The sequence below is a fragment of the Candoia aspera genome, chromosome 7 (genome assembly GCF_035149785.1).
Source record: "Candoia aspera isolate rCanAsp1 chromosome 7, rCanAsp1.hap2, whole genome shotgun sequence".
Lineage (NCBI taxonomy): Eukaryota > Metazoa > Chordata > Lepidosauria > Squamata > Boidae > Candoia > Candoia aspera.
In genome coordinates this window covers 37,863,369-37,889,411 of record NC_086159.1, presented here as the reverse complement: position 1 = coordinate 37,889,411, position 26,043 = coordinate 37,863,369, and the positions used below count along the sequence as shown (strand labels likewise).

At 36.3% G+C, this 26,043-nt stretch overlaps 1 protein-coding gene across 1 annotated transcript; it reads right to left on the bottom strand.

The window, feature by feature from the left end:
- Nucleotides 1-540: 540 nt before the first annotated feature.
- Nucleotides 541-25,504, bottom strand: EPYC (epiphycan). The gene is made up of 6 exons (XM_063308570.1): nucleotides 25,337-25,504; nucleotides 12,816-12,969; nucleotides 9,308-9,466; nucleotides 8,821-9,023; nucleotides 5,964-6,059; nucleotides 541-711 (listed from the first exon to the last, which is right to left on the bottom strand). Exons 1-6 carry the CDS (start codon nucleotides 25,502-25,504, stop codon nucleotides 541-543), a joined length of 951 nt encoding a protein of 316 aa, XP_063164640.1.
- Nucleotides 25,505-26,043: the final 539 nt, after the last annotated feature.

Below are 26,043 nucleotides of genomic sequence, written 5' to 3'. Positions count from 1 at the left end.
CATGTTGGGAACATAAAATGTAATTACCATCAAAAAAATATGATTCATGTACTATTTACATATTATTTTTATAGCTTTACTGTTATAATTTTAATTAATGTAAGATGATTAAATTTTGGACATAATATGTGAAGACTGAGCTTTCTTGAGAAGTCTGTAATGGTGAAAAGATGGAAGAAAAGAGAAGAAGAAGATGGCTTGCAGCAAAATGGATTGACTCAGTACAGGGTAGATCACCTTGGAGAAGGTCCATTTATGTGATCTAATAGAGTTGACATCAACTTGATGGCACATAATCAATCAAAAATAATGAAATGATAATCATCTAGAAACACTATATACTTCAATAATGTCTAGAATCAGTATATATGTTACTGATTAAGTATATACTTAATCAGTAACATATATAAATGAAACATATATACCTTAATGAAACCATATTCTAATACTATGAGTTAAAATAATATGCACTGTTTTTAAAAGCAGTATTTTACTTGTGAAAGAAATAGTGTTACACAACACCACTGTTACTGTCCAAGCTTAGAAAAACCTTCCAACAGGAAAACGGGGCAGGCACGTATAGGCATATGGAGTTTTGCTCAGGTTAATAGCATTGCCATCTAATCTAATGTCTTCAAGAGGTTTACGGATATAAGAAAGATCATTCATTTTGCAGAAAGTATCTTCATGCATCTCTAGAATATTGTTATTCTAAAAGGAAAAAAAAAGAAATACCTATGAATATTCATATCTGCTTACAGTATGTGTAATTCTCAATAGTGTCAGTGGGTCCTTAAAAACACTAAAAACTGCTAACAACTTATCAATATAATATTCATCACTAGATATAAGATACATTTTCAGCAAGGAAGGAGTCACAAACTATATGACTCCACAGATACAGTCAATCAATCAATCAATCAATCAATTTTATTTCTGTCATAGACCAGTGTTCAACTAGTAACATAACAATTACACTAAAATAGAAATGCAAATAAAAAGTAATAGTGATAGCATAAAATAAGGTAAAGATGAAATTATTAAGGTAAAATTATAGAGTGCGGGTATTAAAAAACAAAAGAGTCCTGTAAAATTACAATTAATTTTACCATTAATAATCTAAATACTATAAATAACTAGGGCAAATAACCATAAAAGGATGTAAGTAATACTAAAATTTGTAAAACACTACAAGAATGTAAAACTATGCTAACTTATATTATCAAATCAAATCAGTTTTTATTCAGTCTTAGACCAGCAATTAAATCAGAAAATTCACATCTAATTAGAATAAAAGAGAAAACACTTAAAATTCTAAAAAAATTCTAGGAAAAATTTGAAGAGATATTGTGGCATGCTGTACAAATTATAGAGCAATATTTAGCTATGGTCAATGAAATAAAATCAGATTGGTCTGATAGAAACAGCTTGAGATAAAAAGAATCCGAGCGACCTGGATGTTTAGTAAAAAATTGAGATAATAATTTCTGATGAGCATCTGCATAGAGGGGACAGTATAAAATGACATGTTCCATTGTTTCAATTACTCCTCTACCACATGGGCACAATCTTTGATCAAAAGGGATATTTCGATATCTCCTTTCGATAACAGCTGTTGGAAGGGCATTGTCCTGTTCAGACTATGAGGCGGCCGGACAGAATTATTATCAAAAACTCTTCATTTAAAACAACTATTTACAGTAATAGAGTCCTGGTGAATAATAAGGCAAGGTAGTTCTAATCAAGACCACCCAGGCAATGACAGATGAACAGGCACGGCTGCAGGGTCAGACTGTGGCAGAACAGCAAGGCAGAATTCAGCTAACTCTCTGATTGAAGCTGTCAGTCTTGGTGAAGCTAGAGAGCATGGCAAAGCAGAAGCTGGAGGCAATGTTCTGTGAGCTGGCACACAGATAGGATCAGACTGACACAGGCTAGGTGAGACTGAACTGGAACCACTGGACAAGGCTTGACTCTGGAGGCTAGGCTGGGCTTGGCTGGATATTCTAGGCAAGGCTGAGAACTGGAAGCAAGGTTGGACTGGACTGGAGACTTGAGGCAAGACTGCAGGCTTGAAACAAGGATGGACTGGACTGGACTGGAGTTCCTAGGCAAGGCTGAGAGCTTGGAGCCAGACTAGACTGGACTGAAGATTCTAGACATGGCTGTGGGCTTGGAACAAGGCTGGACTGGACTGGAGATCCTGGGCAAGGCTGGAGCTTAGAAGCAGGACTAGACTGGACTGAAGATCCTAGGTAAGGCTGTAGGCTTGAAAGCAAGACTGGGCTGGACTGGAGATCCTAGGCAAGATTGGGACTTGGAAGCAGGACTGGACCAAACTGGAGTTCCCAGGCACGGCTGAGGGCTAGGAGCAGGCCTGGGTGCACACCTGATTTGGGCTGAAATGCGGCGACGAGGTCCCAAGCTAGATGCGAGACTGTGCTCAGCCAGGATGGCAGGGGGAGGATCCTCTGAAGTGGCTTGTGCAGAAGGCAAATCTTCAGAAGTAGAAGACACTGGCACTGATTCCAAACTGGCTACAGGAGAGGCTTCTGATGCAGGTAAGGACTCTTCTGCAAGGGCTGTGACCTCGAAGGATCAGTTGTCTCCGGCAGCTTGCTGTTCGTGCATCTTCCTTTTATGCCGATCCCTTCCACACCTTTTCTCTCCAGCAGCCAATTGGGCTGCTTTCTGGTTCATGTGCCTCTCAGCTCTCCCATCTCGTGCGCTTATTGGAGAGTTCAAATCCCCCACCGAAGCTTGTCCAATCCCCGTTTGCTATTTCTCCCATTCTGCTGAGTCACTTCCTGGTTCTGCTTTTTCAAGCGTCTCCTGAGCAGTTTCAGTTTCCCCCTCTGACTCTGGATAAGTTTTGTTTTTGGAGTCAGACATGGGCTGAAACCTCACAGGCATTAAATCTAGCCAAAGATAAGGCCCTTTTAAATTTTGGAATTGTTATGCAGCTAAGATATCTGGCTGGTTGGAGAAAACGTGTAGAATGGCCCCCCAAAAAATGTTTTAGGTAAAACTGATAAATCTGATTGTAGCTCTAAATCAATGGCCCATTGTCTGAGATAAGCTAGTGGACATTCATAGCCCAACAGGATGCTGGCTGCCCCTGAAAAGCCAGATAATTGCAGTTTGGCATGTATTGCCTGGCACCAAGAAGATTGAAAGCTGTCAGTTGTAATCAAAGGGGCCAAGCCAACTGGGAAGGAAGAAAGCTTAAGCCAGTATGAAAAAGTATAAATCCAAGCAGAAGTTTCTATTTTTAGTAGGCCAACTTCACAGCGAAGCACCACGTCGGGGACGCAGCGAGGTACTTGAAATATAATTCTTAGAAACTTGGATTGGACTCTTTCAAGAGAAAGGAATGACCTGTAGGGACCCAATTGTGCTCCAAAAAGGAGCTGAGCTTGGATCTTAGCTGAGAAGACTTTAATTGCTGCTGGTATATATTGAGCTCCTTTGGAGAAACAGAAAGATCATACTGCTGACGCTGTTTTTTGTGCACTCAGGCTGACATAGTCAACATGGAATTTGCAGTTACCTATGGCATGAAAAACAATCCCCAAGTATTTAAAGGCCTTGACTTGCTCTATTAAATGATTGTTTAATCACCAGACATGTGCCTTAGGGCACTTGGCAAAAACCATAACCTTGGTTTTCGAGTAGTTTATTTCCAGCCATTTTTCTCCACAGTGCTCAGCAAGCATACAGAGCACCCACTTCAGGCCAATCTGTGTCCAAGAAAGCAACACTGCATCATCTGCATATAAAAGAACAGAGATGCGTCTGTTTCCAGTTTTGGGGAATGAAGGCTATTCAGCTATTTGGGCTATTCAGTTTGTCTATAAGAGAGTTAATATATAGATTAAAAAGAAGGGGAGCTAGAATACACCCTTGTCTCACTCCTCTCTTCACTGGGATTTCCTTAGTGCAATGTCCATACTATTACATAGGACTTTCATCCGGGAATTTTCATAAAGCTTATCTATAAGGACTAGCAAACTTCTGTCAATTGAGGAAGAGTTCAATTTCTCCCATAGTTTGGCTCTAGCAATGAAATCAAAGGCACATCTGAGGTCAATAAATGCTGCATAGAGTGTTGAGCAAGCTCCGGAGGTGTAAAGTGTGGTCAAAGCCTTCTCTAAAGCCTGCCTGCTCATCAGCCAAGATATTCTCAGTTATAACCCAATCAAGGAACTTATTGTATAGATGTTTAGCATATAATGTGTTAATCGCACTGAGAAGGCCGACAGGCCAATAATTAGCAGGTAAATCTCTGCATCCTTTTTTATAGAATGGGATCACCAAAGCTAGATCCCAATCATCAGGTACCTTAGTATAGTTGTCAATATAGGTGAATAGGGAAGCCAAAATGGGTGCCCACCAATCTAAATTGTTGTGAATGACCTCCAGTGAAATGAAGTCATATCCTGGAGCTTTGTTTGATTTCAGCTGTTTAATCAGGTTTATGATCTCAGAGCCTGAGACTGGGGGCCAGGAAGGGAGTGAGTGAGCTTCATAGTCTAGTCCCCTCTTCAGATAAAATGATTCCTCCTGTGTATACAATGATCTGAAGTGGTCTTCCCAGGCTGAAGTAGGAATAACAGACAAGATTCGTAAATTAGAGGAAGCAGATTGGAAAGTTACACATTTCCAGAATAAAGCTGAATTCTTTGAGCAGCAGAAATTAGTTGATTCCAGGACTCTCTCAGAGCCTGCCTCTTCTTTGCCTGTAGCAGCTGTTTATATTTCTTCTTGAGGAGCAAGAGATCCTGAGCTGAGTAAGAGAGAGGATCATTTTTATATTCCTTAAAGCAAGAGATCAGTTGTTTCTTAGCTGCATGACATTCACTGTCAAACCAGGGTTGGTTGAAAGAGCGCTGATTCCTATTTACACTAGCTGGACGAGTGGGAAGGATTGGCTGAAGAAGCTGAACTAATTGAGTTCAGTACTTGTGTTAGATATACTAGTTATAGCAAGCCTATACTTTTTATATACCCATTTCACTAAGCAAAATGATCTTTTTGTGATGTTTATATAGTTCTGGGTATGAATGATTACTTAACTTAAGGTTGGTATAAGGCCATGAGGTACAGCATGTAACATGGTCTTGCCCTGGCAATATACCATTTTCTCTGCCCTGACCAGCCAGTTTAATGAGTTTATTGTAAAGCCAAACCAGAGGAAGAATTTCTCCAATTAAACTAGCAAGCTTTAGGGTACCATAAAAGAAAGAACTGTTGTTATATTTCTAAAAATGTTTTGTTCATGTTGATTGGAACTGATGAGACTTGGTGTTCAATATCACTGGGATGACCACATGTTATCTATCCCTGCCAATATCCCCTGAACTTTAGATAGGAAATATGCACAGAAGTCTAGTGTCAAATCAAGGTAAGTCATTGTTTGTCTTCATTCTGTGTTGGTTAGGCAGAACCTAGAACATTGAATCTATCTCTGGGCACTACATTTTAGGAAGGAAATCAGCAAACTGCAGTAAATCCAGATGAAAACAACAAAGTGGATTAGCGACCTGGAATTAAAACCTACCTTTCCGAGTTCGTATTATCAAATTTTTGAGAGAATCAGTTTGGTATAGTGATTAAGGCACTGGGCTAGAAACCATGAGTTCTAGACCTGCCTTAGGCAGAAAGCCAGCTGGGTGACCTTGAGCCAGTCACTCTCTTGTAGCCTTGGGAAGAAGGCAATTGCAAACCACTTCCAAAAACTTGCCAAGAAAACTACAGGGACTTGTCCAGGCAGTTGCCAGGAGTCAACAATGACTTGAAGGCACATATACATTATCAAATTTAAGCACCTAACATTTCCCAAATGAGGTTCGGCTGTTTGTAACCAAGTGCACAAGGATTACATCCATGAAATAAATCTGCCGTCATGTCTTTCCCCTGTGTATAAACATTGTAGCTATAATACAATGAAAATTATGTCATACTTGCAGATGAAGTGACTGGAGACTTTCAGGGAGTGGAACTGGGATGTGATCCAAATTATTATTAGTGATGTAGAGATGGTGCAAGTCAATCATATCCTACAGGAAAGGAAAAAAATCCATAAATATAGAAGTGATTTCCTTTCATCTCAATCAAAATGAAGTATGAGTTTAAAAATAAACAAACAAGCAATTCAACTGCAAATGCAGACAGTGATATTTAAAATAACCACTTATTAAGACTTGAGGCTTGCCTCCAGTGTACTTTATGTTGTCTTGCACTCTTTTTCTTTTCAATATCATAAAATGCAAAATATTATCATTTTACCACATATTTGTCTCTTCCTCAACAAGTGGCTTCCTGCAAGACCCTACACGCTCATACAGGCCTCATTTTTTCAACATACTTTTAATAGGTGTTGGAAGTAAGGCAGCAAGAAATTGTATGTATGTATGTATGTATGTATATATGTATTTATTTCCTTATTTTATTTATTTTAACAAACTAGTTTGGTAAAAAGCAGTGAAATACAAACCATGGGTTCTACAGTAGCAAAGTTAATGCTATTTAACTAAGGGAAATAGTTGGAAAGATACTACGGCAAAAATACCCCAACCCTTAAATGCAAAGGTATTGTAGACAACTGAACCTCTTTAAAAACAAATGTGATCCCCCTCTTCAAGGAAGGAGAAAAAAATGATATCTAGGTAATTATTGACCAGTGAACTTAACATCAATCCCTGGAAGGAGTAAGCATCTTGAAGACAACGTTGTGATTGTTAACATTGTTTGTCAAAAATAAATAATGTAAAACAAATCTTGACTAAGAAGAATATGGTGGCTTTAATCTACTTTGATTTCAGCAAAGTGTTTGACAAGATTCTACATACATTCTCATTGACATACTATTGAAGTGTGTTTGGTTTGTGCTATCATATAGTGAGTCCACAACTGGCTAGCTAACTGTACTCAGAGAATCTGTATTAGTGGCCCTCCATTGAGTTAGAGAGCAGTAACTAGTGGGGTTCTGCAGGGATCAATCTTGGAGTCAGCATGATTCAACACTTTTATTAATGACCTGGATGATAGGCTTGATGGGTTGTTTGTCAGATTTGTGGATGGCACAAAATGGGGTGGAGTGGATGTCATCCACACTCAGAATGACAGAACAAGATTGCAGTCTAATCTGGGCAGGTTGGATGACTGGGCTGAAAGGAATACAATACCCTGTAACAGGAAGAAATGTAAGGTATTATATTTAGAGAGGAAACAAAAACCAGTAGGACACAAACAAAAAAGGGGATTTCATGATTTGGAAACACAATATCTGAAAAGAACTTGTGTGTGATGATTGAGAACAAGATAATAATGACTGGGCAGTGTAAGATAGTTGCTATGAGCTATGCTGCATTAAAAGAAGTGCTGTATCCAATATATGGGAAGTAATCATTCCTCTCTAGTTGGCATTGATGAGACCACATCTGGAGTATTGCATATGATTTTGGGAACCCCATTTCCAAGGGATATTGCCAGGTTAGAACAAAGATGGGTGACAAAGATGATAGAGGAAGTTGAAACTTGCCTTATAAATCTAAAGGGACTTGGGTTGTTCAATCTGAATAAAAGAATATTTGGGGGAGATGTAATATCCATGTTCAGGCTATAGGTTACAAAGTGCAGGGAGAATGGTCATGAATTATTTTCCAAGGCCCCAGAAACTAGGACTAGAAATAATGTGCATAAGTTGCAGCTACCAAGATTTCATTTAAATATAAGGGAAAAAATCTTCCTTATAGTAAGTTCTATACAACAGTGGAACAGTCCGTATATGGAGGTTGTGGGTTTTCCACCTCTGGAAGTTTCTTTAGAAGAGGCTGGACAGCCATTTCTCATGGATGGTTTAAATGGCTTTCCTACACATTGTAGAAGATTGGACATGATGATCCTTCTGGTCTCTTCCAGCTCTACAATTCTATGATTCTCTGATTTTCATAATTGTACAAGCATAGGCAATCTGGTGTTTTATAGATGTTTAGGACAACTTTTGCAATCTCTGACCATTGGTCACACTGGCTACAGCTGTTGAGAGTTATTGTACAGAACATTAGGCCAATATTAAATTGCCTACCTTTGGCCTAATGTGTTGAGTCAAGTTTGAGATACTTGAAGAATGTACCTAGAAAAATAACTTATGCTATTAGGATGGGAGACTAATACACTGCATATCCCTTGGTTATTAAATGAAGTTGTGGTCCTTAGTGACTCATGTTCTGTGTCTTCCATCTTTAATCTGGTGTGAGGAAAACATATATAAAAGTCATAATATAGACTGGTTGCGTTCGTAAGGTACTTATGTTGAAAACTGTTGTCAATGTATAGAATGAAAGAAGAGATTCATCTCCATGTTTAGGTCTAATTTTGCCAATATTCAAAGCTGGAACTTCAAATAATGCCCTTATAAGCATGTATTTGCATACATAGATATGAGATACAAGCCACTGATGGGATGCTTTGCACAATCCTAACTGAAGTCAGCATAATCTGTTCAAAATCACTAGAAGACATTATTTTTATTTATTTATTTATTTATTTATTTATTTATTTATTTATTTATCTATCAAATTTGTCACCACCCATCTCGTCTCCCTAGAGGGACTCTGGGCGGTTTACAACAAATTATAGTAGACAATACTACATGGTTTAGAACTGTCTGTTTTCTGCATAATTCAGAGTTGTCTGCCTTTTATGTTTTTGCACCCCAAATTCTATAAATGTGATATTTTGTTCATCTGTTGGTTATTATATATCATTTATCCAATTGGTAGAATTTTTTTTAAAAAATCAAGCAATGGAACTCACTTTAAATGCTTCTTCTTTTATCCCTTTGTGACCAAGTCTGTTGTTACTGATATCAATGAATTTAAGTGTTGTTGGCAATTCTGGAAGTTGCCTTATTTCATTATCTCTAAGTATCAGCTCCTGAAGTTGTGGTAAATTTCTGAAGGCATCTTCATCTACTTCTGAGATAAAATTAGAAGTCAAATCAATCCTTTTCAGGTTGCCTAGTGAAGAAAATAAAGCAAGGAAACATTTAAAATGCTCTTAGAAAGAATTTCTGACTGATTTGATATCCAACACTGTGGGCGAAAAAGCTACCAGTGTTTTTTTTTTTAAACTACAAATGGTTCTAAAACATTAGTTCTCACTCTTAAATAGGCTTCAGTTACTTGCAGCCTAAAATATGTCATATCATATATATTCATAATTCAGTCTCATCAAATTCTTTGTATTACAGTACATGTTAAAAAATAAAATTTAGGAAAGTTATTAGCATAGTAAACCATACCTAGGTGAGCAAAAGCATCCCTGTTTATCTTTTTTATCCTATTGAAACGGGCATAGAAATGGGTGGTTTGCTTGAGCAAGGGTGGGAGAACTTCCAGTTCACAGTCATCACAATATACTGAGGAACCCAGACAGGTGCACAGAAAACAAGTTGGGAGATCTAAAATAGTAAAACAAGAAACAAATTACTTTGGGACACAAAATTATTTCAACTGTTAAAATAAGAAGTATGGAACAGTATCTGTGTCAAATGTTCAATCTTTTTCTATCAGCAACTCTGTATTTTTAAAATTCATGCATATGCATAGATATTCTTTAGAAATCAGAATTATTTTTGCACCACTTTGAAAAGCCTAATTTATTGTATCATAACAGATTGAGGAAAGTTAAAATTCAAATATGTGTAAAGATAAAAAACTAAAATAATGTCTCTTCCCCACCCACACCCCCATATAGATTTCAACCCAAAGGTCTATTTGTATTCTAAAAAAAACATCATAAAGACAATACTACAGGATCTGTGGTGCTTCATTGTGTAACATGGTACAGTACTGTGTTATAGCTTGAACAACAGGGATATTCTTCTCCATCTTATAGTATTTCCACCAATAAAGCCTATTAATAAATTGAATACTAAGTCCATATAGATAAATGAATATTACTATGAGTAGGAACAGAAATATTTGTGAAAAATATAATCCAGAAAGTCATGTTACAGTCCTTTGTTTGAGCACTGGTTGTAGGAGTAAATTTAATTTGCACTGCAGCAACTATACACTGATCAGACAAATTCTATACTGGGTGTTTCCCCCCAGGATTAGCCAAAAACAATTAATAATTTACGTGTTTACTTGGAGTTGTGCCAGTTGTAATTTCAGGAATATCTCTGAACATAGGTTTTAAGATTCTCTTCCTAGTTTCACCAGAGTCTTTAGGTTTATGATGACACTTATCTCTCTTATGAATATTTGTGCAGTTTTGGTGCTTCTAAAGACAAGCCCTCTAACATGGCTTTATATGTGATTAAATAAATTGCATATGGAGATAATGGCATCTCCTTCCCCCCTCCCTCCTTATATACTTTTTTTGGTAGGGATTGGAAAATCCTAAGGGGGCATGCTTGCATTAACAGCTTTGTATTTATTTGTACAGCTAAAGTATAAGCATAGATCAGTGATTCTTAGTCCATTATGGCTATTTTCATTTGCATGTTTTCCACAGAAATCACAAATTAGGATTCAGTGAGACTGTTGAGATCAACCATGATAAAAGATTCCATGTAGTTAAATCAGGCAGACCAAGAGAATGCAACCTTTTCTGACTGAGGCCATACTCGGACTTGAAGGGCAGCTGGGAAAGGCATTTCAAAAGTGATAGATAAACCCAGGTCAAAAAATGAATTTCCTTTCCTTTACATAAATTAGAATTAAATATAGTTAATATGATTAGTATGATTACTTTCCAGTTGTATACTTCATAATTTTATGTCACATTAAATATATGGTAATAACTTGGATGTTTTAGGGACTCAGTGGAGCCTTGGATCCTCAGGTTGTATCTCTCTGAAGATTGCTTGTAGCATGTAAATTATTGCTCACATTATCAAATTATATATATATATATATATATATATATATATATATATATATATATATATATATATATATATATATTACTGTGTCTGTAGTGTTTTATTACAAAGATTCTTATAAACAATGAAATATTTAATCCATACTAGTCTCTATGAGCCATAATCACAATGACCTTGCCAGACCTTGCCAGAACAGCTTACTTTTAGGATGGTAACACATAGGCTTTTAAAATGACTTTTGAGGAAACTAATTTTATTTATTTTTTTGCTGAGTACTCAGTTTCCTTAAAATATGATGTGGAACATCAGGACATCAGGAAAAGTTTCAACCATCCTTTGAATTAAAACTCCTTTGAAGCTGTATATTATGAAATAACATAACCAATGACTAAGAAAAAGACCTGAAGCATTTAATTCAATTTATGGATGAGAAGAAAGAGGCATGCAGATAAAATTGTCGCTAAGCTTCTTTATAAAAACGATTACTAAATGATTTTTTTAAAAAGCGGGGGGACTGAGGAATATAAGGTATATTTATTGAAAATAGTGTTGAAAGTAAATCACTTGTTTGTACTATCTGCCCAATTTTAGTTGGCAACCTTTATAACAGAATTATTATATATGAGCCTTTTGGGACTGACTGGAAAGCACCAATGTCTGTATATATCCCCAGATAAAATGCAAGACATTCTTTATTAGCATGTTTGGGCTAGGTGGGAAAGCATTTCCATTTGTATTTTGCCAGACATACTTTCTTGTTTTCTCTCTGGTGAGCTTCAGCCTTAAGCCTCTTTCTCTATTTATACCATTCTCTTTATTCCTATTTATCTCTCCCAACTTATTTTTCTCATATTCTGTAATTTTTATTTTAAGCGGCTGTCTCCCTTTCTCCAGTTTCTTCTTGGATAAAGCAGTAGCAGTGTAGACCTTAGATAAGATGAATCTTGGCAGTGTGACACATCTTGATAATGTATTTCCATACAGGGTATCTCTAGGGAATGATTCTTTAAATACTTAGATGGTATAGAAAAGGCAATAGCTAGAGCCGCTTTCCCCACTGTGGTCCCAGTCAACAAAACAGATGATGTCTATCATGTGTTAAAGATAGCAGACTGTTCCAGGTTTTGGAGTGCTGCATAATTCCTACCTACCCACCCCTCTAGCAAAAAGTTAGATTTTCGTATTAGACCTGCTAGGTCTTGACGTGTATCAAGATAATTTGCTTATTCTCAGGAAATATCAAGTATTTTTTACAAAACTTTGCCTTCACATCATCCACAAGTTTGCATTGATTATGGTGATCAGATGTATTACTTTGCTCTTGCAATTGTCACCCATATATAGACATAAGGATTGGAAGGGTCCCCAATCTAGTTCTAAATCATATGAACTTCTGTGCATGGGCATCTAAGAATGATAGCTTAAGCCTTCAGACTTGACAGGTCATTAACAAATTTAATGTTGCTATACTTACTGCACAACATTCAGTTTCTATTTGAAAATCCAGTTAAATCTGTTTATTTAAGAGTAAATCCTATATCAGAGAAGACTTATATAGTCTAGTAATTGATTTAGCATTCATTTTTATGATCCACAAGAAGCCCTTCTTTGATTTGCCAGCTATCATATTTCTAACAACGCAGGATTTCTGAGGTTAAGCACAAAGAGGCATACAGACAGAAACCCGAGTAAAGTTTAAATGTACTCTTCAGGGATTGATAATAAAAATAATCAATATAATTTATCTGAATGAACACAAATGCTAAACTGCATACTTAACAAAAAATGAGATAAAAATACAGGAATCCAGGGAGGACAAAGACAATTGACACAATTAGTGTTCTAAATTTACTTTAAGTGGAAGATCACCATAATGTGATTTGGGTTTTCTTGCTGCTGTTGTTGTTGCTTTACAAACCTTCTTTTGCATGAGGACCAAGAACTTCTGGTTCATGAGGTGAAGATCCATCAATAAGTTTAGTTGTGGATGCTTCCTCTTCATGTTCTTCTGACAGTGGAGGAGATAAATAAATTGCTTGAGTTATGGATGCTAAAACTGTTCCGATCTCTGCCTAGAGAAAAAAAAAAGTACAGAATAAGACCAATGTACCATTCAGTATTCATTTTAATATAAACCTTCCATGTTCCGATCTTTCATATTAAATGCCTTACATGATTCTGTGATGAGATGGATCAAGACTGTATCAATAAATACTTATTTGTTAGATTAGATATTTAATGGAAATATGTTTTCTACTAGCTTTGAGGAAATATGAAATAGTTGTAACATACATGAATTTATGCCCTAAGTATCAAGAAATGGATATTTGAACTTCCTACAATAGAATGTATTATTCATCATCTTCTAACCCTAATGATTCCTCAGCAGGGTTAGAGACACATGTTTAAATTAATCCATGTTTCCTTGAAACCTAAACTGGGCAAGAATCTGCCTTTTTCAGGAAACTTGAATTTGTAAGAACAAGAATGGAATTTTCTCTCATACAATTTCTGACAAGTATAATGAATGTTTTTAAATTAAGGACTTTTTCAAGTGCCAAAGTTGCAGTATGTGTTATTTTAAAAATATTGCTAGAATCTAACAACTCTAAAAAACTCTGAATTAAGGAAGTTCTCAATTAGTTCTGCATGCCCAAAAGGGTTTTTTAATTATGTCTTTTTGAATCACAACCTTTTCTTTTTAAGAGAGAGGACGTTCAAAAACTCTTTGTAATTTTGTAATGTTTAGTGAGCTGCTGTTAAAGAAAAGCATGCCATTAATATGCCTAAATTTTAGTGGTTTTAGATTACTAAATAAAATGCAGCATACAGTTTCATAATTTTATACTTCCACTAGATGGCATACATTCTTTGAAACAAAGAGAACAAATATTCTGTAACTCTTTTATCACAACATTTTTTCATTTGATTTTATTTCTCCTTATCAAGAATTCAATTCTTATCAATAATTTTCCATTCAGTTCATTTCTAATTACTTAATAAGATTTCTGCATTCATTGTACCTATATATATGGTACAATGAATGCAGAAATCTTATATATTAATATATATTAATATTTTTATATAAAGCTTTCTCATATATAACATGTTAATTAATCCAGAGTATAGTGGCATCGTATAAATATTCTGTATTGTTAATATGCAATAATAAACTATGAGAAATTAGTCTATCATTTTATTGAAAAAATGTTTGTATCAATTTTCTTCTTCTTCTTCTTCTTCTTCTTCTTCTTCTTCTTCTTCTTCTTCTTCTTCTTCTTGTAGCAGAGAAAACTTTAATATTGGAACTTCAACAGTAATTTAAAATTTTGCTAAAAAAGGAGATGCAAATTTAGACTCATTAAGCGTTTGCATTTATAATTACCATAAATCTGAATTTCATTAAGATTGCAAACCTGGGATCCTTGGATGCTTTGGAGAGGGAAATCTGTCTTCTCCTCTCCTAGGCTAATCTTGGGTGGATGAGTGTCCCAGAATGACCCATGACAGAAACCCCAAAGTGTTTCATTCAAGGGAAAGTTTGTTTCTGTTATTGTTTGTTTATTATAAGTGTTTTTAATGCCACTTCAATCGTTTAGCTCTAAATGGCCTACAGCAAAATATACAGCACATAAAATTACAATAATTCACAAGTAATCAAAAATATCAAACAGTAACAACCATCAACATAAATTATAATATCAGCAGTTAAGTTGATGATAAGTTAGGCTAATAATATTTCCTATTACTTGCCATAAAAGTATTTTTAACAGGAGAAATAAACATCTTGCTGGTATATTCACAGGAGACTGGTTTGCTAATTCACTCCAACAAAACGATCAGGTTAGTCTAACCTCAGTCACAGGCAACTTACTTTCTCTTAGAGAAGCAAAAAAGGAAAAGTGGCACTGAGGCCATTTTCATATTACCCTCTTTTAGGTAACATACTTAAAAATTCTGTGTGCAGCACAAATAATGACAGACATATAGGGGTCAAAATCTGTTTGTGTGAGCACTCTCTCTCAGAAACAGTAGAATGACATACTAGTGCAGTGTTTCTCAGCCTTGGCAGCCTGAAGATGTGTGGACTTCAGCTCCCACAATTCCCCAACCTGTCCCCAACCAGGCTGGGGAATTCTGGAACTGAAGTCCGCACATCTTCAAGCTGTCAGGGTTGAGAAACACTGCACGAGGGAGTTCATGCTGTATCACTATCAATGAAATGTTGTACTGGCATAAGTACTGGAATTATGCAGATATCCAAAGGGCTAGGATACTTTGCTTAACTTCTCCTCTGGGGCCTTTTTACCAGTAATGTAACTGAAACTGAAAGAGGCTTCTTTTCCAAGAACTGCCAACTAAGATTTTGAGGAAATGGATAATGAGGATCATGATGCCTCCTTGGTGCAAAATGCCTTATCACAGCAAGTCCAAGTGCCTTGCATTGACTTTATTATTGTATGTACTACAGGACTCTTCTTCACATGGACTAAAGCAACATTCAGCAAGTAATAAATGAGTATTAATTGAAAATGTAACATGGTTTATTTAAATATGGTCAAAATATATTCTGAATTTATGTGTAATATTAAGCTTCGTAATTTGGATTTGCAAGAGATTCTGTTAGGCGATAATAATTCAAACATTCTTTTACAAGTATTTTATTATGAACTCTGGGTTGATGGTGATGATGATGAGGAGGAGATGATGATAATGATGATGATTACAATTTTCAGGGTGACAATTTTCCAAAGAAGCTTACAAGGTATAAAAACAATTGTAAATAAGAACACAAATAAATACTACAGTATTTAAAACAAGTAGACAACAAACTTCTAGGACCCTTTGGCGATAACAGCCCAATGGAACAATTAAGACTCCAGGTGAGCTGACTTCTCTAATGCTTTTGCCTGCCTTCCCATCTCTTTCTTCAGGGTTCTTCCCATAAGGATAGTTCCTCACCCTCACCCATTAATGCCTAAGGATCCAACCCTTGTCATTTTCTTTCTCTCTTGCATGTGCAGTTTTATATCAGGGAAACTTTATAAGCATGCCTTCTGCTTCTGAGCTGACATCTGTGTATTCAGTAATAGGAGAAGGAAAGGATGAAATGTTTGCAAATAGCACAACATATCTTATTGTTTGCAAAATGGCTTTCCTGTAAATGTCAAAATAAGGCAAATAGTATATTTCATTAAAACAAGTTAAAATATATTGACATATACTAAACTAAAAACAGTTTGCCTAATTGTTGCAAAAGCTTTTAAAACTGTTTAAAATAGTATAACTTTTTTTTTTAATCCGTTCAATCGTGTCCGATTCTTGGAGACTGCCTGGACAAGTCCCTGCAGTTTTCTTGGCAAGGTTTTTCAGAAGTGGTTTGCCATTGCCTCCTTCCTAGGGCTGAGAGGGAGTGACTGGCCCAAGGTCACCCAGCTGGCTTTCTGCCTGATGCGGGACTAGAGCGCACAGTCTCCCAGTTTCTAGCCTGATGCCTTAAACTGGCTATCAGTATAGAGTACTGTAATTCAGCTTTAATACATTGTGGGTTGTGTTCTACAGAAAGTTCAATGTGACTTAAAAATCATTTGAGGGAATAGCAAGGAACAATCCCTTGGGCTTAGCAGTGGCATAGAATGTATATACTCTTTATAAATCTTTTTGCTTTGCAGAGTGTTGTGGGAGGGAGTGGGTATGAGAAAGTATATGCATTTCAGAGAAGCAAAAGTGGGAAAAAGGGGAAAGGACTGGGAAGTCAGACTATTTGGAACAGAGAGATGGGGCTGGGGAAGAAAAAGAAGAAGACAAAGGGACTGAGAAGCTAGCTTGTATGCAATGACAAATATTCAATAACTTAGAAGCAGGGAGAGGGGAGAAAGGAGGACAGGTGTATCTTTTCACTACAGTGACTGCACATTCCCAGTTCTTGTGGATTTTTCATAGACAGAACCTCCAGAATGGAAGGTGAAAAAGGGGTCCCTGTCCTTAGGGGTTGTTGCATTTTTAGGCTAGGTCATTTCAGTTTGCTTTTTGACTTCGTCAAGCCTTAGTTCTCAGACCAGTTCAGAGGGTGGCGGACATTGGTATATCACTGTTGTATGCCTTTGGGGATTAGTGTATCCATTTCACTGACTTGAAGGTGGTCAGCTAAACTAGCTGGCTCTTTCAGGATATGAAACCCAACTTAGCAGGGGCTGCTCCATGTACCCAGGAAAGCTATGCTTCTCAGTTTAAGAAGGCAATGTACTGGAGTGTCTATGTTCGACTCCTCAAAGACCTGGCAGCATCCTTGGCACTGTAACAGCAAGTTAAACTTTGTGAAGGACCCCAACAATCTTCTGCCCACTTCATGGTCACATTGTCTGGGCTAAAGTCAATCCATTAAACATGGCTTTAAATGACTCAGAAAGTTATAATCAATGTATTAGCAGCTGCAACAATATGGTCAACTCATATTTTAGCTCTGTCTTCTTCAAACTTAGTGTATGAAGACATCTGTAGAAGTGCTGTTTAGGGTTCCAGACCTAAAAGTAAGAGTGGCATAGGCCAAAAGGTAAACCTTCTATGTGATCACTCCAATTTTATGGAATATGCTGCACCCGGAGATGCACTTGACCCTTACATTTCTGGCATTCAGGAAAGCTTTATTTTTTTTTTATTTTTAAATGGATATTTGACAACTAATAAATATAGGGCAAACTTTTAGTTATGTTATAATTATGGTTTGTTAGGATGGTTAATCTTTCTATGCTATTATTTATTGTACCCTGCCCAGGGTCTTGAGAGTGGACACTATATAATATTTTAAACAAACACACACATAAATAGAAATGTGTTTCACAAGGCAACTGTGAAGGACAGAACTGAAACTGAGATTCATAGAAAAATGGACAGGGTATATTCATTTATTTTGGAAGCTTAAATCATAAAGGTGAAATGAATTTCATCCTAGAATACTCAGCAACCTTGCTGATGGTTGGTTGAACCTTTATGCATTATCTTGAGAAATCTTGTAGAATGGATTAAGTACCAAATGAATGTAGTCCTTGTTTCACTAGGGTGATAATATGTAAGCATGAAGATCCTTAGGGTGTATGTGTGTCTCTAAAACATATTGTGGCCATCTGTCATTTTGAAAGGAAGACAACTTATAAAGAAATGGACTTGGGGACAAATAAAAACATACCAAGAAACAGGAAATCAAGGCAGATGTTTTCTGGAAGAAACCTAGAGGAAGAAATGCATTTCAGATATCTTGGCACAGCACTACATCACTCTTATTATAAATATGCAATTAATTGTACTCATGAGAAGGGCAAGCATTATTAGCCATTTATTTTTGCTCAGTGGAGTACTAAACAATATCTCTTTTTATAAAATAAATTTTAAGTGATAATTATACCATATTTTGGGGAAAAGATACACTGGGGTTAACAGATGCAGAGAACTGGGAATGTCACAACTGTACAAATGCCCAAGGGAGAAATCCATGTTACTCAATTGATAACCTTTCTGTAAATACCATTATGTTAGGGGTGGGGGCTATCTTTTTTATAAGATTTTGTTGTTTATTTGTTCAGTCACCTCCGACTCTTCGTGCCTTCATGGATCAGCCCACACCAGAGCTTCCTGTCGGTCATCAACACCCCCAGCTCCCCCAAGGTTGAATCCGTCACCTCTAGAATATCATTCATCCATATTGCCCTTGGTCGGCCCCTCTTCCTTTTGCCTTCCACTTTCCCCAGCATCAGCATCTTCTCCACAATATCCTGTCTTCTCATTATGTGGCCAAAGTATCTCAGTTTTGCCTTGAATATCATTCCCTCAAGTGAGCAGTCTGGCTTGATTTCCTGGAGGATGGACTGGTTTGATCTTCTTGCAGTCCAAGGCACTCTCAGAATTTTCTTCCAACACCACAGTTCAAAAGCATCGATCTTCCTTCGCTCAGCCTTCCCTATGGTCCAGCTCTTTGCAGCCATATGTTACTACGGGGAACACCATTGCTTTAACCATGCGGACCTTTGTTGTCAGTGTGATGTCTCTGCTCTTAACTATTTTATCAAGATTTGTCATTGGTCTCCTCCCAAGAATTAAACATCTTCTGATTTCCTGGCTGCAGTCAGTGTCTGCAGTAATCTTTGCACCTAGAAATACAAAGTCTATCACTGCCTCTACATTTTCTCCCTCTATTTGCCAGTTATCAATCAGGCTGGTTGCCATAATCTTGGGGGGTTTTTTGAGTTTAACTGCAACCCAGCTTTTGCACTTTAGGATACAAGTGGATTTTCTGCAACTTCTATATCTTGTATTGATATTGGTAGAAGATAACATTTTTAAAAGAACAAAACCTCTTGAAAGCATCGAGATCACCAAAATCTGAATTATCTTTCCAAAATTAAATCCAGCAGAAGCATTCTAAAGCATTTCAAAGATGACTGGATGAGTAGATAGAAGTTGCAATCTGATTATGGATTAAATTAACCCCCTCACACCCCTTTACTGCTGCTCATATGATTTAGTTGCTGGTACTTACAATTGTAATGAGTTCTGGATTATCCCAGGTTTTTTTAATATTAAAATTGTATAGTAAAATACAAAAACAAGTAAATAAATAAATAAGGAGGCTAAATTAAATAGTGATTATATGGTGAAGAAAAAAATGAAAAAAACTAAATTAAACAGAAAGATCCATATAGTAGATATAAATACCTATATGGCTTTAATTCAGAATAGGTATTCTGGAGAAAAATAATACTTTCCCCATTCCACTATGCAACATCTGCATTTCCTCTGCATTTCACAACTTCTTTAATTCCCCCCCACCAATAAATATATAGTATGCATTCCAGAGTGTCAATCAATTAGCCCTTCAGTTCTTCAAATGATAATATTATTTTACCTTTGAAAAAGGTCTAGATCTTACACTCTTACAAAAATACTGTGTTTTTAAAATATACATATATCAGGGGTGTCTGCAGGGTGTGTTCAAAACAGTCAAGATGGCAGCTACAACAATATGATCATAGCTCCACCTGCTTTTTATGTGAGTTGCCTGTACACCCCCTGATAAACCCTATCCAAATGTCTACTTTTTAATACAAGGCTTGTGTGCAACTCCCATATATGAATAAGGCATTTCCTTTCCTTTTTTATTTTAGATATAAAATAAGGGAATTTGAGTGCTCTCTATTTCAGTTGAAAAATGAATTCCATTGAAACAATTTCAATAAGTGAGATGATTCTAATAAAAATTGCATATTAACTTTGTTTAACAAGATATGAATTGGGCTCTTATGTCCCAGCTTTTCTATGAAACATACCCGGGTCCAGTTACATATTGTGACTAGCATTGCTGAGAATATAAAATATTAAATACAATTATTAATTTCCATAATTGGATGTGTCTGCTGCTTTATTTATTAATTCTACATTCAAGCATTTTTCTCTTAACTAAGCAAATGGTTTCAATAGAAAAGAATATGTGTATTTGTAGCTCAGGTAGCAGATAGTTCCAGTTTCTTTCAAATGAGACAATTCCCTCAGATGACAGCAGCTACATTTTAAAATAGTTTCTGGATCTTGCCCTGGTAAAGACTCCAAACAGTTGAAACGACAGATCACAATACCTGTTGGGACTGCTGTTTATTCAGTGAAGAAAGGCTTGTTACATGGCATTATACAGAAACAGTTATAACCTAAATGCAGAAATGACCCTGATAGATTGATGGCCATGGAAGATATTTTTTATTCGTTGGTCATTCAGAATTTTTCCTTTAATTTTGGCAACAGCACTCCTATAGAATTATTTGGAGCTCATTTTTCCTAAAGCAAAACTATGAATCTAGTTTTCGGATATTTTGATAATTTTGAATCCTGTTATTCATTATGAAAATTATTTTCCAGTGTACATATTCACTCTGTTGTTTCTACAATTTTTGTCACAGCCATTAAAAATACCACTAATCTTTAAGTAGGCAGGAACTTTAATTAAGAAAAGGTGGGATATGAGGAATGGTTTAGCTCTGCTTGAGATTAATACATGATTAATCCATGTGTGTCACTTTTGGAAACTGGCCTTTTTCACCTTTCCAACATAATGGGCAAAGTCGGGCAACAGAATGTCCACACAAAAAATCTTACTAGTATTCCATGTTTTTGCAATGATCAATATGTCCAATGGCCTGCTTGTTGTTCAAGTTCTGTGACACATACATTTCTCTTCAAATCCAAACCAACCACATAACGATCTATAATGGTTTAAGTTATTGTACGGTCTTGTTTATGGCATCAGCATTGATCCACCTTATCATTTGTAACCTCTTTTTTAAATTGCCTTCAATTTTTCCAAGCATTAGGGTCTTCCTCAATCACTCTTGCATTTGTATTTCTCCAGAATATCTAAGCTTAGCTTTATTTTTAATGCTTCCAGTGAGCAGTTGGTTTTACTTTGTCTAATACTTAATTATTGGTTCTTCTTGTAATCCAAGATATTCTCAACAATTTTCTCCAGCAGAATTCAAAGGTTCTGCCATATATCTGCACTACTTTGTCTGAACCTTTTTTTCCTCCACATAACAAGCAAACATGCTAAAGGATGCACAAGGAAAGGGATGGGATTCTGACTAGTTGTCACTTTTAGCAGACTCCCATTGGTCATCATTAATAGTTTAAAAGGATGAAAAAAGTGAGGACACTCTGATATTATTGCATAGCACTCCCTATCTACTTTAAACAATTTGAGGACAAAGCTCAGTTCTGTGGAAGAGGCCTTGAATGTATTTGCTTCTTGTGTACTATTCAAGTGTGCAATGGAAGAAATTTCACACCTTTCAATTTTCAGAAGTATTAAAGGCTAATTTATCTGCTATGCTGACTAATTTGTATTACATACAATACCATGCAGGGTGTCCTAGGTTTGCAGGGAAACAATTTGCTTCAATGGAGCTTTTTCTGTTGCTTCAAAACTTCTCTCTATCTCTTACCTGTCATTTGCCAAGGCCAGGAACGTCTTCTGTCCAAACACCGTGTTTGGCAGAAGCCTCTTCAGTTTTGACAAAGGCATGCTGGGAAAGCAGAGAGGTGGGTTCTCCAGCATAGTTTGCAAAAGTTTGGGATGAACCATGCCAGGTTTGCATTTTCCAAGAAGCACCTTCTGCAGAAACAGTTGCTGAAGTTTAGCAAGGATAGTCAGAAAAGCTACAAGGGTCACTGAACCAGAGCAGAGCAAAGAAAGATGCTTGACTTTACTTTTAAATGCAAAGTGGTCATGTTGATTTGTGAAGCAGCTTTGAAGTAGAGCTTCCCTTGAAATTTCATTGAAGGGAAGTACCACCTTGAAGGCTGACAAAGCCCCATTATAGACATCACAAGATGGGACCATGATTAGATCACAATATTAATACATCAATTATTCTTCTATAACTGATAAACGGTGTGCACATTTTTAACCTATAAATGTGAAGCATATGCTGAAAGTGAAGGGCTTTTTTTTCAAAGCCATATGTGGTTTAGCTTGCTCTCAGATATGCATTACCACCCAAGTTTTCAAATCTATTTTTCTATAACCAATTCACATTTTGCATTGTTTGGCTTATTTTTATTTCAGAACAGTCCTCAGAGTAGTTGTCAAGTAGCTATCACATCATTATTATGCTTCTAGTCAGAGACATTAAACTTGTATCCATTCTAATAATTTATAGAAATTGGATATTCTACCAACAATAAACTTATACTTGGGCACTCCTGGGATAACTCTGATAAACATAGGAGAAATATTGATGAACATATGTGACTACATTTTGTAATCCTGAGGAACATTTTGAAGCTCACCTTAAAAGTAAAAATGAGCAAAAACTACCCTTCTAAATGCACTCCTTCCTAGTCTCTTTCTCCTGCTGGACCTAACCATATCTTCCTTGTTCTAATGTTTGCCTCCTTTTAACATTTCCTTTTTCCTGTTGTCTCTGCTTGGAAACACCCACATAAATGATCTACTCGAATAATATTTTTCCCTTAAGTCTTCTCTTCTGAACAATAAACTCCCTTAGCAGGAAATCTTTCAAAAAGTTCCAAGTTTCTAGGACTTGGAAACCAAATGAGAAATTAAAGCCAACATATCATCTCATCTGCAGATTTTTGAGAAACAGTAAATTCTCAGCACTTTCCACTATTGTTAGCTATCACAACAAGATTATTCAAATAAATTCAGTCTTCTGTTTCAATCTACTAACTTCCCATTCTGAAGGTTTTCAGAAATGGGAACAATGAAGAAGAGAAGGTAATGGAAACTGTGCTTATTATCCTAAAGTTGCAACCTGCACAGAATATGAACTTTCCTTAACATTTTGAGAACAACTTCAAATGTCAAGAAGAAAACATAATATGGAATATTTGCCCAGGTACTGGCAAGTTTAAAATCCAAATAGGAAATAGCCCCTTCTTCCTGACATTTTGGGTTCATTTTCATGTTGCCCTAATTGTGATAGGAATATGCCCTAGCAAACGTTTTTATATGGCATGTGTTGATGTTGTTGTCTTCATCTAGCATCATCCACAGGTATATGTTATGCCCAGACAGGAAATATAGTAATTGTGGCAGTGGGACTGAAGCCCTACTACTTTTGTACATGTGCTGTCACCACATGAACATACAAAGGGGTGGGGCTTCAATCCCACTGCCATGACCACCATTTTGCCATGCAGAGACCTTTGTAGAGGGAACAGGGAATGGCCTTGAAGGACAGGAGGAAGAGCCACTACCAAGGCAACAATCAGACAGGTGAGGCTTGAGTCCATTCCAAGAAACTAATTTGAGAAAACATCTCAGACCGGCCCCTCCCTAATTCACCCAAAGGTAAAGAGACAGAAGAGGGAAGCACATTCAGATTTTCAAGTTTCTGTTACAATAGCTGTTCCAGTAAAAGTAGTTTTAGATCTATATGGCATTGGTTTCTTAGTCTGGTCAATTGATAGTGCTTACTGTCTTTATCTCATCCCCAGGCCACAGCTGAAGCAGCTGAAAGTCTTATTTAGCTCTTACAGTTCTAAAGTAGTGGCCTCCTCTTCTCATGAGATAGGTTCTGCCCCAGACATGATCAATGATGAGACTCAGGATACAGTCAGCGTTTGGGAACTTTCCAGCTCTTCAGTCTGCCAATTCTTCCTCTGGAAGCTGACTTAATTGATTCTTAAAGTAGTTATTCAAGTTATTAAAAAAATTAAGGTGTGTCAAATATCATAATTACCCTTAGGGCAGACATCCTTAGTTTATCCATAAAAACATTAAACAACCAAGGGACATTATCCATCTTTACCTTATTCTGTGCTTAAGATTGAATCATTTACTAAGAATTCCATTTATTCTTATACGTGTTTTACTTCCATCAGACTGTACTGTACTTCCCAAAGTTTGCTTACTATCTCCTTGAGTACCTTTTCATTAAGGATTTTGCCAAACACCTTCACAGGTATAAATAACAACCAAATCCCTCAGTTGACTTTCTCCCTTTCACTTTGTTCAGGGGGAACACTAACAGCATTTTTTCCAATTGTCAGGCACAAATAAGGCTTCAAATAGGCATTAAACCAGTCATGTACCCTTTCCATAAGCAGACCATATTCAAATGTTAACATTTGTCCAGTTTTACTGTATCACCTGCACCAGCAACCTTATTATGCTTTGGTATCCTCTTCCTTTTGTATTTTTTCCTTGGGAATTACCATGTACAGATTCATTTTAATTCCATCTTTCAACATATCACTATAATTTCCACAAAAATCTCTGTAATACTGTTTCCAGCATTCCCTTACTTCAGTGTTATCCCAAAGAATTCATCATTTTTATTTATAATTCCATTCACTCTGCTAGAGGCCCCTTGTTTAGCCCTTTCAACCCACTTCCCAAACAATGTTTCATTTCCATTAAAATTGTTCTGCATTTTTCTACTTTTTAAAAAACGTGAACAGTTCCTTGCTCCCTTTGACTGTGTTCTATGTGTATATTTACTGCTCTCTATTCCCATTATACAAATTCTGTCTTTAGGTCTCATATTTATCAGTCTTTCTCTTCTATGCATTTTTCTTCATCTAGAGCCTCTTTCACCTCATAATTCCACCAAATATTCTTTTTCATACTTCTCATTGCTGTGATGCTTTGTAACATAATTCTTTTTTACTCTACTCCAAACAACTTTCACATTCTCTTTCCTTATGGGAGATTAATCTTACTTTTAATTTATTTTCATACAGGACTTTGTGCTTTCTGTTCCTGCAGTCATTCTACTTCACTCTAGTTTCTTTCACTTCTTTCCTTTTCTTCCATGACCATCTTTCCCCAAGAACTATTCTTAACAAAGAATGGCCTGTCCCACATTCAGAATTACTCATCACCTCAATATGGATTGTATAATAAATAAAGACAACATACATAATTTAAGTTACCTGTGCTTGATCCATATATAGTTTTCCCTCATAGTCATCTGAGTTATCCAGATCTTCAAAAGCTACTTTGTATGTTTCAGAATCATAAGTTACAGAACTCATTGTAGGAGCAGCCATAATAGCATCAAAGATAAAATACCCCATGAGAATCCCTGTAAAAGCTCTCATTCTTCAATCCTTCTGAGGAAAAATATATATGTAAAAGTGATGATTACCAATCTAATCGCAAACAGTCTATGAAAGATTAGCATTGCATTACACTGAATCATGTTAGCTAGAATGTTAATAAACTAAAGTGTTTCTTAAATCAAATGTATGGCTGGAAATTAGTCATTTAAACTGAAGTTAGAATGGACATGTTTCAGAAGAATAGTTTCTTTATTTTTGCTATATAAAACAACTCTTTCAAATGTATTTATGTATTAAATATAAAAATCTCTGAATTTAACTCAACTCCTGGTGTCTTAATGGAGATTTCCACCAGGGAAAGTTAATGGATACTTGTATTGTGGGCTCATTACAGTCCTCAAGGGGCATCCCATGCTGGAAGATGGAGTTGTGTATATTACTGGAATGGTTCCTTCATAATAGCAAGACACTTTCTGGGATTTCCAGGCTAGTTAGAGGCTAACTAGAGCAGTGAGCATATAACAATATATATAGCAATGAGCAAGTGCTCTCTCATGTGGGATCTCCCCAGCACAAAT